The sequence below is a fragment of the Trachypithecus francoisi genome, unplaced genomic scaffold, assembly GCF_009764315.1.
Source record: "Trachypithecus francoisi isolate TF-2019V2 unplaced genomic scaffold, Tfra_2.0 Lachesis_group10, whole genome shotgun sequence".
Lineage (NCBI taxonomy): Eukaryota > Metazoa > Chordata > Mammalia > Primates > Cercopithecidae > Trachypithecus > Trachypithecus francoisi.
The window spans coordinates 87,674,581-87,691,482 of NW_022681455.1; the positions used below are offsets into that span (position 1 = coordinate 87,674,581).

Genomic DNA, 16,902 nt, shown 5'->3' on the forward strand with positions numbered 1-16,902 from the left:
GCTACAGTGCAGTGGTGCAATCAAGGCTCACTGCAGCCTCAACTTCCCTGGATCAACAATCTTCTCACTTTAGCCTCCCAAGCAGCTGGGACCACAGAAGCGCACCATCATGCCGGATTAATTTTTTCTTTTTCTTTTTTGTATGTAGAGACAGGGTCTCCCTATGTTGCCCAGGCTGGTCTTGAACTCCTGGGCTCAGGTGATCCTCTTGCCTCATTCTCCCAAAGTGTTGGGATTACAGGCATTGAGTCACTGCCCCAGCCTATACTAGTTTCAATACATATACAAGTATTTTTTTTTTTTTTTTTTGAGACGGAGTCTCACTCTGTCGCCTGGGCTGGAGTGCCGCGGCCGGATCTCAGCTCACTGCAAGCTCCGCCTCCCGGGTTCACGCCATTCTCCTGCCTCAGCCTCCCGAGTAGCTGGGACTACAGGCGCCCACCACCTCGCCTGGCTAGTTTTTTGTATTTTTTAGTAGAGACGGGGTTTCACAGTGTTAGCCAGGATGGTCTCGATCTCCTGACCTCGTGATCCGCCCGTCTCGGCCTCCCAAAGTGCTGGGATTACAGGCTTGAGCCACCGTGCCCGGCCAGCACAAGTATTAACAGTAATGAAATAAAGCAAAATGGTTTCTCCCTGAACAAGGAAACAAAGTTTTAACATATGCCAATAAAAGGAAATGTTACTATCAATTTTTTTTACACAGAAACTGTAACACTATACTTTTCTCAAAAGAAGCTGATCTTCTGAATAATTACAAATATACATCTAAAAATTATTAAGATTTAACTAAAAGCAAGGTGAGTAAATTTTGATAACATCTTAAAACCATTTACTTAGAAACAAACAATTTCACTTAAATATAACACTACCAATCAGAACACAAAATAAAGCAGTATAAGTTGCCAGGAAATCTGAGGTAATTAATTTTTAAGTTTTTATTTATTTATTATTTATGTATTTATTTATTGTTTTTGAGACAAAGTCTCACTCTGCTGTCACCCAGGCTGAAGTGCAGTGGTGTGATCTCGGCTCACTGCAACCTCTGCCTCCTGGGTTCAAGTCAAAATCTGAGGTAATTTAATTGACCCCTCCAACACATCTGGCGAGACTATAGGAAATAAAATTATAGACCCTTAAGAAATGAATATGCCACTTGAAATAACCACCACATAGGTCATCTGCTAAAAGTTTTTCACTATTTCTGCAGTTTAACTTTGAAAAGAAAAAAGGTCTGGGTGAGAAACACTGGGAAAAGAAATTAATGTATCTCTAATAGCACAGTTCCTTTAGGAAAAGAGAAAAGTTAGAAAACTGATGTAATGTATCCATGGAAATACTGATTAGAAAAAAATACCTCATCACTCAGATTTTAATAGATTCCTTTTAGCAACAGTATTAAAAATATGAATGTTGTATGGCATGAGAGGGAGGGAGGGTGCTGCCACGGGAATTTGAAGAAAATATAAATCATCTCAAAGTTATCTTTTTTTGTTATGGGTATTAATGCTGATTACAAAGTCAAAAGCTGCCTTGAATATTATTTGGTTTTATTTTGTGTTATAAATCTCATCATAATTATCATATTCTTATGAAACAATAGATTTAAGTGATACAATATCATACTTCATTAAAACAAATATAATATTTTCTGTAATGCAGCAACAAACAAACAAAATCAACAGTAAAAATGAAGGGTGATTTAATAAATCAGTCATTGGTCATAACATGAGAAAATATGAAAGGCTAAATGGAAAAATGGAGATTTATTTCTTCTGGATTGATAGTAGTTGACTACACTTAAATAGCGAATACAGCTTTTTTTAATAATGGAGGGGCAAAACAGTTAAAAATGATTGCTTTCAGTGCTACTTATACTACATTCAATATTTTCATGCGATCACTTGTGATGTAAACAGTGTACAGCAAAGTATATATCTGTCACATACCTACATTAATATCTCCAACTATACAACTTGGGCCTGACCCAAAATGTATATGAACTCAGTACGTGAGTCAGAAAATTTTGACAGACCAACATTATATTTGGTTTTGACTAAAATTACAGGTACAAGTGTTTACACTTCAACATTAAAAACAATATTCTGAATGAGTATCCAACATCAGTTTCCAATGTCCTCACAGAAAATGCTCATTAACAATGTCACATCACTGCCGAAGCAGTTGTGACACTTAATAGCTAGGTGTTATTTCTAAGTAATATGGCACATTATTACATTATTTCAAGTCATTATAAGTGAAGTTGAAGCTCAAACTAAAGTCTCACCTCTGACCATTTAACACACTTCAATTATCTCCTGAACCTCATTAGATGCAGTGAGTGCCCTTCCTGTTCCTGTCAGATAACCCCACTGTACCAATTATAAGGAATTCTTCTGCTCATCACCACTGCTATTTAGACTGATTATTTGCACCTTTAGTCTAGCCAAACTGGTTCTGCTATCTCAGATTTGCATGTCTGCACTAGGCCAGGTTATAGCAAGGGCTTTCTGCTATAATTCTACAGAAGCATTTCACACTCAATTTAAAGATCATTGCGTGCTTCTCAAACCAAAGTCCTGGTCAAATTCAATTAAAGATGACCCAGCCATCCCACTACTGGGTATATACCCAAAGGATTATAAATTACTCTACTACAAAGACACATGCACATGTATGTTCATTGCGGCACTATTCACAATAGCAAAGACTTGGAATCAACCCAAATGTCCATCTGTGACAGACTGGATTAAGAAAATGTGGCACATATACACCATGGAATACTATGCAGCCATCAAAAAGGATGAGTTTGCGTCCTTTGTAGGGACATGGATGCAGCTGGAAACCATCATTCTTAGCAAACTATCACAAGAACAGAAAACCAAACACCGCATGTTCTCACTCATAGGTGGGAACTGAACAATGAGATCACTTGGACTGGGGAAGGGGAACATCACACACTGGGGCCTATCATGGGGAGGGGGGAGGAGGGAGGGATTGCATTGGGGAGTTATACATGATATAAACGTTATGCACATGTACCCTAGAACTTAAAGTATAATAAAAAAAAAAAAAAAAACCCTTAAAAAAAAAAAAAAAAAAAAGATAATCTTGGGTTTGGCATACCCATAATGCATAATATTTAAGTTGTAAAAGGTAGATTTCTTGATAAATAAGATTAGGCTGCCAATCAAGATCAGGTGAATAGCCCAAAATGTCAATGCTGATGACTTTTTCACTTATGCACCAATGCACGTATTTTATCTGTTGTTTATAAAACTGACATGGCTTAAATGTATTTTTCATATTTTAGTAACATATTAATGTTTGGTCCCACAGGGGCATATTCAGCTTTCTGTTGTCTGAACCATGATATTGTTAGACTACAATCATTCTAAACAATGCAAATTTCTGTCAGCTGAAATTTGAAATTCTTCAAACTGGCATCAGGACAAATCTTAGATGCAAACTTATCACTTAGATATGGTTAGCTACTATTGTTTAATTTGTAACTGAGGTTCGAATGACAGATATCCTAAAATACCAGAGTATAATTACTGTAGTATATTGGACTGAATATAACAAATAAAAAATAAAGTTGGACATGTCTTCAGGCATAATGTTTTAAAATCTGAACTTGTTCATGAAGCAGAGAAAAAAAAATCTAATATAGAATTAAGAACAAATAAAGAAGCTATGGCACTATCCCATAATATTCTAAATAGTTTTCTCGCAGATTAAGTAAAAAATCTGCACAGGTAATAGAAGTTTCATTAATACTTTGTGAATTATCAACAATAGCTGTTTCACTTTCAATTTCTAAAGGTCAAACTACATCAGATTAAAGATATTCCTATTATTCCCCTGACTAAAGTGAAGTTACCATAAAATAAAACAGGCCAGAAGTCACCATCACATTCTCAATCACATGTCTGCCTTTGAAGAGAGGAAAAGAAAGGACAGGGTTTTCTGAGCAGTCCCCATTTGCTGTGGAAGGAGTGCAGAGGCGGAGGGGAGTGGCCTGTGTTTTCCCTGCACCCCACCTGCACTCAATTCCTATTGGATATGGCCACAAAAGCAAATCAGGATCTCCTTCCAGTTTGTCTCTAAAGCAAGACTCTCTTCAAGGTATTTTTCAAAGTTTGGAGAAAAAACAGGTTTCTCATTCAGGATTCACAATAATTATTTCAAAGTTCACTATAACTAGCATCGAAGCGCCCATATTCTTTATTAAAAATCTACAGAAAAAGTAATGGGGGATCTCCCAACCAGGCACTAACTAGGTATGACCTTGCTTAGCTTCCAAGATCAGAAGAGACTGGGCACATTCAGGGTGGCATGGCAGTAGACCAGAAAAAGTAATAGGAAATGTGAACGTGTCTCTTCAGAATACCTTAAATTTTGACAATTTACTCCTCTGCATACCTATAAATCACATTTCAAAAATGAATCATAAAAACAAACTACTTCTATAAAACACAAAGAGAAAAGTCACTACAGTTCCAAGTAGCTGGGAAAGACAGATTGACAAGGGTGGTCCTTCGTACTTTCAGAAAGACAAAAAAGTAAATAAATGTGTTCTGTACTCTTGAACTAAACTTTATCTTATCAGATAGAGAAAAAAATTAACCAGGTTGAAGGTATCTTATGAAAACTATCTTGCTAGGCCAGGCGCAGTGGCTCAAGCCTGTAATCCCAGCACTTTGGGAGGCCGAGGCGGGTGGATCACGAGGTCAGGAGATCGAGACCCTCCTGGCTAACACGGTGAAACCCCGTCTCTACTAAAAATACAAAAAAAAAAAACTAGCCAGGCGAGGTGGTGGGCGCCTGTAGTCCCAGCTACTCGGAGGCTGAGGCGGGAGAATGGCGGGAACCCGGGAGGCGGAGCTTGCAGTGAGCCGAGATCGTGCCACTGCACTCCAGCCTGGGCGACACAGCGAAACTCCGTCTCAAAAAAAAAAAAAAAAGAAAAGAAAAGAAAAGTATCTTGCTATCATGAATTCTTGTGTTACGAGACCAGTTCTATTTAAGTCCAGAGTAATTACAATGGATCTCTTGGAATTGCAAGATTCCAGGCACTTTTCCCTAAGAAATGCACACTTAGGCAGTAAGAGAGGCCTAGCACACACACTGGTGAAGGATAATGTATACACTGACAAGTTTCCAGAGCTTAGAGGAGTGCTTACATTATTAGACCATTATTGACCGCTCACTGAACAAATGACAGAAAGAAACAAATCTTATCAATTAAAGTCCAGCAGCTAACATGACTAAGGTAGGGAGGGTCCACTCAAGACTGCGGGTATCCTCCCTATTTACGTGAAATCTATCCATTTCAAAAACATTTAATGAACCAATATGTAAATGGAGACCTGCAAAGTTTCAATCTCTAATTTTCAAAGAGATAAAAGGACTAAGCTGGCCCTTGGAAACCAGTTGCAGGCCAAATCCAAACTATTTGAGAAAGCTTATATATATAGACCAAATACTCATTTAAAAATCTTTAAAAACAAAGATATCCAATGAGCTATTTTTTCTCCAATGATTAAAGTAGCAGCAATATATATGATTAATTACATAGTTATAATCATATTTACTCACCCTCCTAATAGTATCTGTGGCTGGTTGGATTCATTTGTGATACCAAAAATATCAGGAATTAGATCACCATTGAAACTGAAAAAAATTAAAACAATAAGCAGCTATTTCATTAAATTCTTACTTCTAATTTAGCTTTAAAAGAAACAATAACTTTTGGGAAGTACAGTAGACATTACAATGCTTGCCAGTATCTAGTGATAAGTAGTAAGTCAAATGTCAGCACAAGTGACATGTGTCACTTTTAGGCCAAAGTGTATAATTTCTGTTACCGGCCCCTCCAGCCATCTCCAGGCTTGCCATAGCAATGAGAAGACACTGTGATTCAGATGGACTAGCTACAAAGACAGTGGGGTCTCAGATGGCCTCACTCTAAGCAACAGCACAGAGCAGAGCCTGTTGTTGACCCACACTGGCCATATAGTAAGAGCAAGAAATAGATTCCTTTTGTGGGATTTTGGGTATGTCTGTAATCTTTGCATTATCTAGACTATCCTTGAATGATAAGGATATAGCACTAATTCCTAGAAACTTACTTCAGAATCATAAGCCAACTCATTTATTTAGATGGGCTTAGGAGAAATAACCCAGAAAAATAATCCTAGTTGGTATAAAACTTCATACTAGCCATTGACTATTTTAACAACAATGAAAAAATACACAACTATGAAAGAAATCTAGCGGGGCACCATTAAGAATATTAATCCATGGATTTACAGTTCAGACTTCTAATGGCCACTGACACACTGTTGTATGGGTACAATTTCAATAACTGTAAGAAAGGCAGTACTGGAAACAAGAATGTGGCCAAACTTTGCTCTAGTCCCAGGAATGATCTCGACCTCTACCAAAATACGCTGTCATAAATTTGTAAATCCAAATTTACATCAGTTATTTAAATCAATTATCCTGGTACATGAGTCTATACTGAGAATATAAATAATAACACAAAGGAAGAGTTATAAAAAGAACAAAAATTTCTCCTTAATATAGGAATCTTTCTAACTTTCTAGAGGAAATTGTATCCTACATACTAAACATAACAGTTATACTCAAAAACAGCTATCTTAATTCTTTCAGTAATGACAGCATAGATCCATAATGGACACACTTGAAGCTACTGAAACAAAAACACAAATCTCTTCTTTCCAAAATAATAAATTTCATTTTCCTTTGTCCTATCTGATAGCAAATAAATACAATATAATCAAAGGTACAGGCCTCTGAGTGAATTTAGTGTTTATATTACTAAGCAAAGTAGCTTCCTATGTGAAGATTTTATTTGATGTTTAAGTTTAAAATCATCTCAAAGGAAGCAAGCACATACTTACTCCATAATTAGTGGCTCATCTTGAAAAGTCCTATTGAGTATGGTCATATTGTTAGGATCTGCAAAAAGAAATATAGCAGGCATTTTATATTACTTTTGATATCTACACTTACGAAAAAATATTCTTCTACTCTTTTCAAGATTTATCTCTAATTTATTCCAACTATTATTATTAAAGAGATACTATAAATCTAGTTCAAATGAACAAGCTTGCAAAGACAAAATATTGGGAAAGTACATTCTACAGTGAAGACTAGCATTACAATAACTTCCTTTTGAGGTACACATCTAAGTATTTCCTAGCTGAGTCTTTGTCTTTACACAATTTAGTACTAGAGAGGCTGACAATTAATAAGGATTTTGTGTAAAGAAGGCCATATATGCAAAACTTCCTGGCTCTAAAATGTACATGCTTATATACAAGCTTTGTACATGGTACTCCTTCTGTAAATATTTATTGACTTAATGAATATAATATATTGAGGTTACTGTTTACGTTCCCAAATGGTGCAGACAACATGACTGAAATTTGACTCCATGAACAAAGTTGCCTATGTAGGTATAACTAATTGGCTTTTCAGATATGGCTTGATGATTTGTGATTAGGGAAGGTAGACTGACTCTCAAGCTATACTTCAACTTTTTTGTGCTTTCCTGTGCTGAGGAGACTAGAAACCAAAAATAGCATTTTCCAGATATCATTGCATCTGAGATGCTGAATAAAAATTAAGCCTTGCCAATCAGATACACTGTGAGTCTTAAAGGCATGAATGAGGCAAAGACTGTTTCTCTGCTATTTCTCTCTGTGTCTGCTCACTGAATTTGGGAGTATCAAGAGACCAGGTGCAGCATTCATTTTGCTAGGAGAATCACTGCAGGCACAGCAAGCATCATTCTGGCAGCAGTTGTGTAACTAGCCACTTCTGATAGTGGAAAGAGGCAGAAGCTTTTCTGATGATACTGGGATTGCTCCTGAAAGCTTATTCTTTAGCCATCCCAATAATTCTGTGAGCCATTAAAACCCTTTAATAAATCTCTGTCCTCTTTAAGCTAGTAAGAGTGAAGTTTGTTAGTAGAAGTGACCCCTGCCCAGTTCAGGGTTGAAAAAGAAAAATCAGGAAATAAACTTTGAAAAAGGTTTTTACAATTATTGACACCCAAGAACAGTATTTTTGAACTGATTTCAGAACAATATTTTGTTACATTTACCTTCATATTCAATGATAAATATTAAAAATTTTAAAACAAATTCACCTAAAGTTTGATTTTGTCCCCAGAAGATAACAGCTCCTAATTCACTCTTGGCATAATTTTTGGGAAGATACGTCAGAAGGACATCCATTTGAGAATCTCCATCATAATCCCCAGGGACTACACTTGTTATCAATGCACTGTGATTCCTAAAAGAAACAAGCATTTACAAATATCAGACAAGTTGTAATGGAAAAGGACAACTCTGTATTTCTACCATAAAAAAATATTTTCAAAGAAAAACTTAGCTGGGCGCGGTGGCTCACGCCTGTAATCCCAGCTCTTAGGGAGGCAGAGGTGGGAGGATAGCTTGAGCCCAGGAGTTTGAGACCTGCCTGGGTAATATAGCAAGACCCCGTTCTCCACAAAAAGAAAAAAAAAAAAAAAATGAAAAACTTAAAACTTCACATAACTGACCGATTGCCTTCTCTTTCCTATCTTTCCACCCCAGATGTATTTAGACCTCTTTGGTCTACAAAAGAGTTCAGAATGAATGCAGAATAGTCTCAAAAAATAAGAGAAATCTGAAATATGTCAAGAGAAAACATGTTTATTATGTTCAAGCAATGGCTAGTATAGTCCTTCTATATAGTTCCTTTGTCAAGGACACCAAGACATTCAGATGGTGTTTCTAACAACTGGAGGCTCATAATTGCTCAAGCAGTAAGCAATATCACTGGGATTTTTTCAATTAAAAGATATTACTTATAAAATATTTAGTTTGGATTTTAACATAAATTCAAAATTTATAGTAAAAATTAAAAAATCATTTTATTTCTGAAAGCTAGTAAATTAAGAATGGAATTTTTTTTTTCCAAACTTGGCAATCAATACAGCATCCAAACATATATATCTAATTTTATATGCATATTTTTATTTTTTCCCTTGTCATAGGTATTGATATATTTTTATTAACAAAATAATTCTAAAATTATTTATATGAATCTTGAAAACTTAACATCCGGCAGTCTTGTTGTCTGAGTGACACAAGCAAAAAGTAGACCTTAATTCATTTTATATTTAATACTACTCAGATCAAATAGCAAGACAACAAATTTCCAAGTAGACTATAGATAAATACTTTCTTAAAGCATCAATGGCAGTCCTTTCTCCCTCTCACTCAGCAAAGTAAGAACCAAGTGGTGCATTTCTGGAAAGTCTCAAAAATTAAGGATTTAAGTTACAGTAATGGGTAAGGTTTTGGCCTTAAGCTAAACACAGGAGTTAACCAAAAGTCTACAAAAGGAACAATTTAACACTTGCCCACAGCTCTACCTATTTCTAGAATGTTAGTCCATCAAGAACATACATGCAGGGCAAAAGATAGTAGACAAGTCCCACTAGGCAATGCATTTCCAATTATTTCTTTAGCACCTTACTTGGAAATATGAGTAGACACCTGCCTTTTGCCTTCTGAAGAAAACTTTTGACTATTAAAGAGAGCTAAAACAAATAGCAATAAGGAACCTGAAGAAAACAGAGCTAACATAACAAAAGAAAACTTCAAAATTACACTTTAGAAAAGACAAAAAAGTATATATATATAAAGAAAAACAGTATGCTAAAAGACATCATAAGAATGATCGTAAAACATCAGTAAGAAAACAAAACAAAACAAAAAACCTTGGAAATTAAAAACGTGACACCTGGCTGGGCGTGGTGGTTCACACCTATAATTCCAACACTTTGGGAGGTGGTGGTGGATGGATCACTTGAGGTCAGGAATTTGAGAACAGCCTGGCCAACATGGTGAAACCCCATCGCTATTAAAAATACAAAAAGTAGCAGGCATGGTGGTGTGCATCTCTAATCCCAGCTACTTGGGAGGCTGAGGCAGGAGAATTGCTTGAACCCAGGAGGTGGAGGTTGCAGTGAGATTGGGCCACTGCACTCTATCTAGCCTGGGCAACAGAATGAGACTCCATGTCAAAAAAAAAAAGGACTTAGAATTTAGAAGAGAAAGTTGAGAAAACCTCCTGCAAAGGAAAATAAAACAAAACAAAACAAAATGATAAAAATAAGAAACAGATAAGATAAAGGAACAAAGGATGAACCCAGGAAGACTAATAATCAATTGATAGGCATTCCTAAAAGAGACAAACAAAAAAATTTTTCAAAGAAATATTTAATAATGCAAGAGTTTCAAAATGCCCCCAAGGATAGAGGTCTCTAGCTTGAAAGGGCCCACATAATGCCTAGCATAATAAGTAAAGAATAATCATTCCTGTAATTGCAGCACTTTGGGAGGCAAAGGTGGGAGGACAGCTCCAGCCCAGGATTATGTGGTTACAGTGAGCTATGATCATGTGACTGCACTCCTTTGTCACCTGAGTGACAGAGAAAGACCCTGTCTTTATCAAAAAAGAAAAACAAATCTATACCAAAGCATATCATCATGAAATCAGAACAAAATGGAAAAAGAAGAGACTCCAATAGCTTCCAAAATTAAAACAATTTACATTTAAAAGATTAGGAGAAATAATAGGATTGAATTTTAAAACAGCAACCCATGAAGCTAGAACACAATAAGCTAACTACAGTGTTAAGAGTGGGTAGAGGCTGGGCGTGGTGGCTCAAGCCTGTAAGTCTAGCACTCTGGGAGGCCGAGGCGGGTAGATCGCCTGAGCTCAGGAGTTTGAGACCAGCCCGGGCAACACGGTGAAACCCCATCTCTACTAAAATACAAAAAAATTAGCCAGGTGTGGCACTGTGCACCTGTAGTCCCAGCTACTCAGGAGGCTGAGGCAGGAGAATTGCTAGAACCAGGGAGGCAGAGGTTGCAGTGAGCTGAGATCGCACCACTGCACTCCAGCCTGGGAGACAGAGCGAGACGCCATCTCTAAAAAAAATAAAAAAAAAAGTGGGTAGAAAAAGGTTTTAGACATAACAGGACTTATCATGCATCCTTTCTCAGGAATTTCCTGGAGGACACACCCCTGTGAAGTAAACGAGGAAATTTCTTTTTTTAAATGGGGAAATTCCCCATATAGTAAGTCTGCAAAAGGCCTGGAGAATGAATCCAGACTGGACAGCAATGCAGAGGATCCAATGGGAAAAAGAAAAATGCATGATAGGTATATGGCAGATATGACAGAATATCTGCAAATAAATTAAGGATATGTACATAGAAAACTATGCAATCTATTTTTTAAAAAGCAATCATTTATTCCAGCAGGGCAAGCTGCACAAAAAATTAAATACTATCCCAGCACGCTGGGAAGCCAAGGTGGGTGGATCACCTGAGGTCAGGAGTTTGAGACCAGCCTGGCCAACATGGTGATATCCAGTCTTTACTAAAAATACAAAAAATCAGCCAGGAATGGTGGCGGGCGCCTGCAATCCCAGCTACTTGGGAGACTGAGGCGGGAGAATCACTTGAACCTGGGAGGCGAAGGTTGCAGTGAGCTGCGATGATGCCACTGCACTCCACCCAGGGCAACAGAGTGAGACTCCATCTCAAAAAAAAAAAAAATACTGTACATTACTTGGTTTTGAAGGACACAGACACTACATGGTTAAAATGTAAACAATGATTACTCATTCAACAAAAAATTATGATTTAACTACACTGGGACAATGTAGATAAATTATGTTAATAAAAAACAACAAATGAATAACTGCTAATTCAAGAAATTAGTGTAAAATTTTATTTTAAAATATGGTAATAAACACTAGAAGAATCAGCTACAGGTTTTAAAAGTGGTTGCATCTGGGAGAGAAATAGGGGTGTGGGGGAGTATAAGGGTGAAGAACAGATTATTTTTCCTTTGAAAAATATTCTAAATTAAAACACAAACAAGAGTTTCTAAATTTTGAAAGTACATTGCATTCATTAAAAATTTAACTGGAATATTTAACTTATCAGAACACATGCCATTTACATCCTTTAAATTTCCTTAATTTCTAATCAGAAAAAAAATCACCTCTATGCAGTTAGTCCACTTCTCATATACACTCATCAACTTCAGTTTCTTCCCCACTCCAAGCATGCTGACATTCACTACCCAGGAACACTTCTCAAGGGAAACAAGTTCCTGTTTATCCATTTATAACTCTCCCCTCAAAGTTCTTGTTCAAGGCCATTTTTTTTTTTAACATGAGTTTGAGTTTACTTAAAATACTGTAGAGTCTGAGAACTAATTAGTCCACACAGGGACTTTTTAAAAACAGTTTCCTAAGTAGTCTTGTAATCTTCTACAAACCAATTCATTCTGGACCTAGTTTACAAGGAAATCAATTTAAAATATTGTTTTCACCATTTCTCCTTTGCACAAAGACCTGATGATTCCCCTCTTCTAATGGGACTGCGTTCAAAGTCTTTTTGATATTTCTGAAGGCTACCAGTCTCATGAAAGCTTCTTATCTCATGTTCTTAGTCCTTAACTCCCTGAAGTGTACCTTCCACTTTTGTCAGGCAGATCTTTCTACCTCCTATTCACAACATGCTGTTCTTACTTTTATCTCTTATAAATGCTCTGTCCCCAAAGTTGAACATCTTCATCTAACTTTTTACTTATACTAAGGTCAAGCTCAACTTCCACGACTCTGGAAGCTGCCCCTTTGGCCTGCACTGACCCATCTCTTCTTGCTTGAATTCAGACTGTCACAAATGCTTGCTCCAAATGTAGTTTGTAGTTTCAAATGAATGTAGTTTCAAAACTGTGTTGGGTCACTATCATGGAAGTAGAGGTGTGGGAGTGGTCACTGTTTCATGCAATGCCAACCACAGAAAAGAAAAATAACTATTACTTGAACATTTAAAAGATTCAGATAATCAAACTTGAATTCCTTTCAAGTCAACCTTAAAAACTCACCATCTATCAGTCAATTAAACAAAAAAAATTAGAACACTGACTTTTCCCCCACTGCAAAATAGGCCACTCTTCCACAAAACACAACACATGGCTAACACAATGAGACTACTGTGAGTGACTGCTCCCTCAAGATGAGGCACAGAACGAGACACATTGAAGAAGGGGTATGAGATTGCAAGGAAATAAAGGGTGTTTATATAGAAACAAACCTGGATCCACTCAAATTTATTTCTTTAAAGTCATTTTTAAACTTTGGTATTTTCTCTATTTTTCCGAAAAAATCACTTCCTACTCATATCTCACAACTAGTGGTTTTGCATCCCAACACTACAGGTAAGGCTGACTTTAAAGACAATCCAATCAGCTACAGCATAGCCATTATTACATTAATGACTAATGTTTTATCAAAATAATCATATTTGTACTTACTTGAAAGATACCGTTACTTTAGGTTTAAAATAGGGTGCATTCTGGTCTGCCAAAAAGACGATTAAGTCATTTCCTAAAGGAAACAAATATATGATATTAGAAAAATGTTTCTTGGTAAGATATCCCATCAGTGGTTACAAGAAGGTTTCTGGGCACTGTTTTCAACAAGAAAACTTTTATTCTACTCCAGTTCATCTGCCCTCTCAAGGATAGTTCCATTCGTCCAATGGAGAGGCCTAACGTTATATCACAAGTTCAATGTTCAAAGTAGCAGAGGAATAGAAAGGATGAACATGGGAAAAAGCAGCTGATCAAGAGAAACTGAAGCCAGTGGATTCTGCAAGGAGTCAGACTGGTTGACTTAAAAGAACCATATAAAGAAGATGCCTTATAACTATACTACATGTCAAGACTTGTCTTCCCCGAATCTAGCAATGCTGCCCCTTGTAAGGCTGTTTGGTTCATTACACAGATGCATCATACCAAGGATGCAGGGACTCCCATTGTAGATATCTGACAAGGGCATAATTAAGCATGTGAGGGTAAAACCTTGAATCCTCCAAGACCCTCCTCCTACTGGGCCATCCTCTAGAGGCTGACACATTCTTGGAGCTCAATTAGCATTCATTGAGACAGACTTTTGGAATTGTTTAATCAAACACAGACCATCTTTAAAGTCAAGGCTACTCTCTATATCCAGTTTGGACAGAGTGGCAACAAGTTTGGCTGTACATTGCAAAATGAGGAGTCAAAAAGATTGGAAAAATATTCAGGGTCCGTAAGAGGCTCCTGCATCCTGGCAAGGGCCCCAAGAAGTCTGGTTCATGATCCTGTCAGACAAGCTCTGAGTAGCTCTTCCTTCCTTCCTTCGTGGCATTGATCTTTAAGCAGCACCTGCTTTTGTAGGTACTCAAGAACGCTAAGACCCCCTAATGCCCACTGTCAGCATTAAGATTTATAAAAAAAAGTTAGTTTAATGATGGTCAAAGCAAATAATTTCCAAGAACAAGTTAGCAAAGAAAGTAGAGATTTGGAACACTGAAGTGATGACCAAGGTGAGGAAAGTGTACACGAAAGAACAGGCAGCTCAAGAGAGAAATTTCTGTCGTTTGAGGCTGCTTTCCCAAGGAGGCATTGGTTTCATCAGTGGTCCCTGCAAAATGCTTGTGTGAGCTGTTCAGTGTTTACGCCCTTGGAAGAGTACATTTGCTTCATAGAAAGCTGTGGCCTTGACAAGGGGGGGGGGCCGAATTAGGTAGGTGGGGAGGCAAGGAGAAGCCCCCTATGAGAAGAGATCGTCAAGCTGCACCTTTTCCTGTTCATCAACAGGGAAGGAAGACTGAAGCAAAATAGAATGGAATGAGAGGGCCTTAGGAACGAACGTTGAGGTAAGCTACAAAGATTCCTAAGAATCAGGAAGCACTTTGGAAGGCAGGTGATTCCATGGGGAGGAGAGGGAAGGGTGACTGGGCGAAGGCCGCAGACTTCTTAGAAAAAAAACTGGGGTGCTGTCAGGGCTTTTGGGGGTAGGTCAAACTGTAGGGTGGCTGGGTCAGAACTTGGGGTTGGAAAGGGTGGTGCAAAAGGACAAACTGTCAATAATGCTAAAAGGAAGGCCACAGGGCTGGGAGAGAAAGGCCAGGAAATGCTAAAGGACTGGCCATTGGGCAATGGGTTTGGGGAACACCGGGAGGGGCACACGGACAGCGAACAGAGGGAGGGCCCGGCAAGCACTGACTTTCCCGCAGCACGAAGAGGTCCGTCTGCTTGTCGGAGTTGAGGTCCCCGAAAGCCGCAAGGGTGCCCCAGGCCTCGGCCCCAAAGAGCTCGGCCGTGACGTTGTGCAGCGCCCGCGCTGGGACCGGCCCGACTCCCAGTAGTGCAAGCCCCGTGAGGAGCGGCGACAGGAGCGCCCAGGAGCTCGGCAGCCGGCCCGCCGCCGCCATGGCAGCCCCTCGGCCCCCGCCCGCCGGCCCAGCGCCGCGCTTGACGGCAGCCGTAAAGCACCGCGTTACCGGCCGAGAGAGTGGCTCGCAGCCCCGGGACGCGTAAGAGCCGCTGCCGGATCCTTTTTCTCTCTCCCACTAGGGCTGCCTTTCCGACGCTAAAAAGAGTGGAGCTAGGGTGAAAGCCGCCCTCACGCTCACTTCCGGCAGGCGCGCCTCCCGACAGTGTCGTGCGGGGGGCGTGGCCGAGCGGGCATTGCTGACAGGCGGCCCCGGGGGCGGTGGCCAAGGCGGCGGCGGGAGCGCTATGGCGGGGGCGGCGGGACTCACGGCCGAAGTGAGCTGGAAGGTCTTGGAGCGAAGAGCTCGGACCAAGCGCTCAGGTTTGGCTGGCTGGGGCGCCGCCCCCCCTACCCGAGTACCTGGGGTGGTGCTTCTCCTCAAGCACCTTGGTGGGAGGCAGGTGGGGCCCTGGGAATGAACCTGTGCCCCGAGTTCTCCCTTAGAAACAGTTGGCGGCCCTGGCCTTGCTTCGGATATCTTCCTCCACCTCTAAAAATCAGGTGGCGGTGCCTACTCCATTCTGTGTGTGCCCCCGACTCTATTCAACTTGTGATCCCCACTCGGAAAGTAGGCAGCGGTCCGGACTTCCCTTAGAGTCTTCTAACTTAAAAATCAGGCCGCTGCACATTCCTGGGAAAGGGAATGTGTCCTCGCTGTGAATGTTCTCCCCACAAGTCAGATAGCTTAATCAGATCAAGTCAGATGTAACTACGATCTGTCTGCAGAAAACCGGCATCTGCTCCTTCCTTATGTCTTATATCCCTTTTACATTCCCCACAGGTTCTAAGCAGTAGACCTGTCATCTGTCTAGCAGAAATGGAAGGAGACTGGGCCTCAGGTTTTGAAGTGCATTGTTAGGGCTCAGAAGGAAAAGGGCTCCTTAAGTGGTTCCAGGTTGTGTGGTTACCAAGCCAGGAAGCGTAGAGGTCAGAAGGTGCCTTGCAGGCAGTTTTAACAGTTCCAAGTGTCCCGAACTGACTTGTTCAAACTGCAAGTCATGACTTGTGGCATTATCAGCACTTGTGGTTGATGACTCCTCTAAAAGCCGGGATTAAAACTTCCCGTATTCCTGGCTGGCTGGATATAATCTTGAGCAAAAAGCATGTACTTAAACAGGAAAGGTGGAAGGCGGAATACAGGTTTTCAACTAAGGAGCTTCCCTTTTAAAGAACTGATGAACTGTGTCATCATTGGGGGGGCGGTGGTGTGAAAGGCCTTAGCTAGGAAAATTAACTTTGCACTTGCATTGATATTAAGAAATTATTTTCGGCCGGGTGCGGTGGCTCACGCCTGTAGTCCCAGCACTTTGGGAGGCCGAGGTGGGCGGATCACCTGAGGTCAGGAGTTCGAGACCAGCCTGGCCAACCTGGTAAAACCCCATCTCTACTAAAAATACAAAGCTTAGCTGGGCCTGGTGGCGGGCACCTGTAACCAGAGCTACTCGGGAGTCTGAGGCAGGAGAACTGCTTGA

At 39.7% G+C, this 16,902-nt stretch overlaps 2 protein-coding genes across 6 annotated transcripts in view; one reads left to right on the plus strand and one right to left on the minus strand.

Annotated features, from left to right (window-relative positions):
- Positions 1-15,533, minus strand: part of ITFG1 (integrin alpha FG-GAP repeat containing 1) — a 305,928-nt gene extending 290,395 nt beyond the window's left edge. Inside the window, exons 1-5 of the mRNA XM_033218313.1 lie at positions 15,161-15,533; positions 13,423-13,495; positions 8,183-8,328; positions 6,930-6,987; positions 5,602-5,676 (exon numbers count right to left, since the gene is read on the minus strand). Coding sequence (XP_033074204.1) covers positions 5,602-5,676; positions 6,930-6,987; positions 8,183-8,328; positions 13,423-13,495; positions 15,161-15,368 — 560 coding nt within the window. The 5' untranslated portion in view covers positions 15,369-15,533. The remainder of the gene's footprint in view (positions 1-5,601; positions 5,677-6,929; positions 6,988-8,182; positions 8,329-13,422; positions 13,496-15,160) is intronic.
- A 36-nt stretch (positions 15,534-15,569) lies between these two features.
- The window catches only part of PHKB (phosphorylase kinase regulatory subunit beta), a 247,000-nt gene continuing 245,667 nt past the window's right edge, over positions 15,570-16,902 (plus strand). Inside the window, exon 1 of one of the 5 annotated variants that reach the window (XM_033218310.1) lies at positions 15,570-15,751. Coding sequence is in view for 3 of the 5 variants with exons in the window: in XM_033218312.1 (XP_033074203.1) it covers positions 15,676-15,751 (76 nt within the window). In the remaining 2 variants the exon portion in view is untranslated. The remainder of the gene's footprint in view (positions 15,752-16,902) is intronic. The other 4 variants (XM_033218312.1, XM_033218308.1, XM_033218311.1 and 1 more) reach the window with 4 other exon arrangements.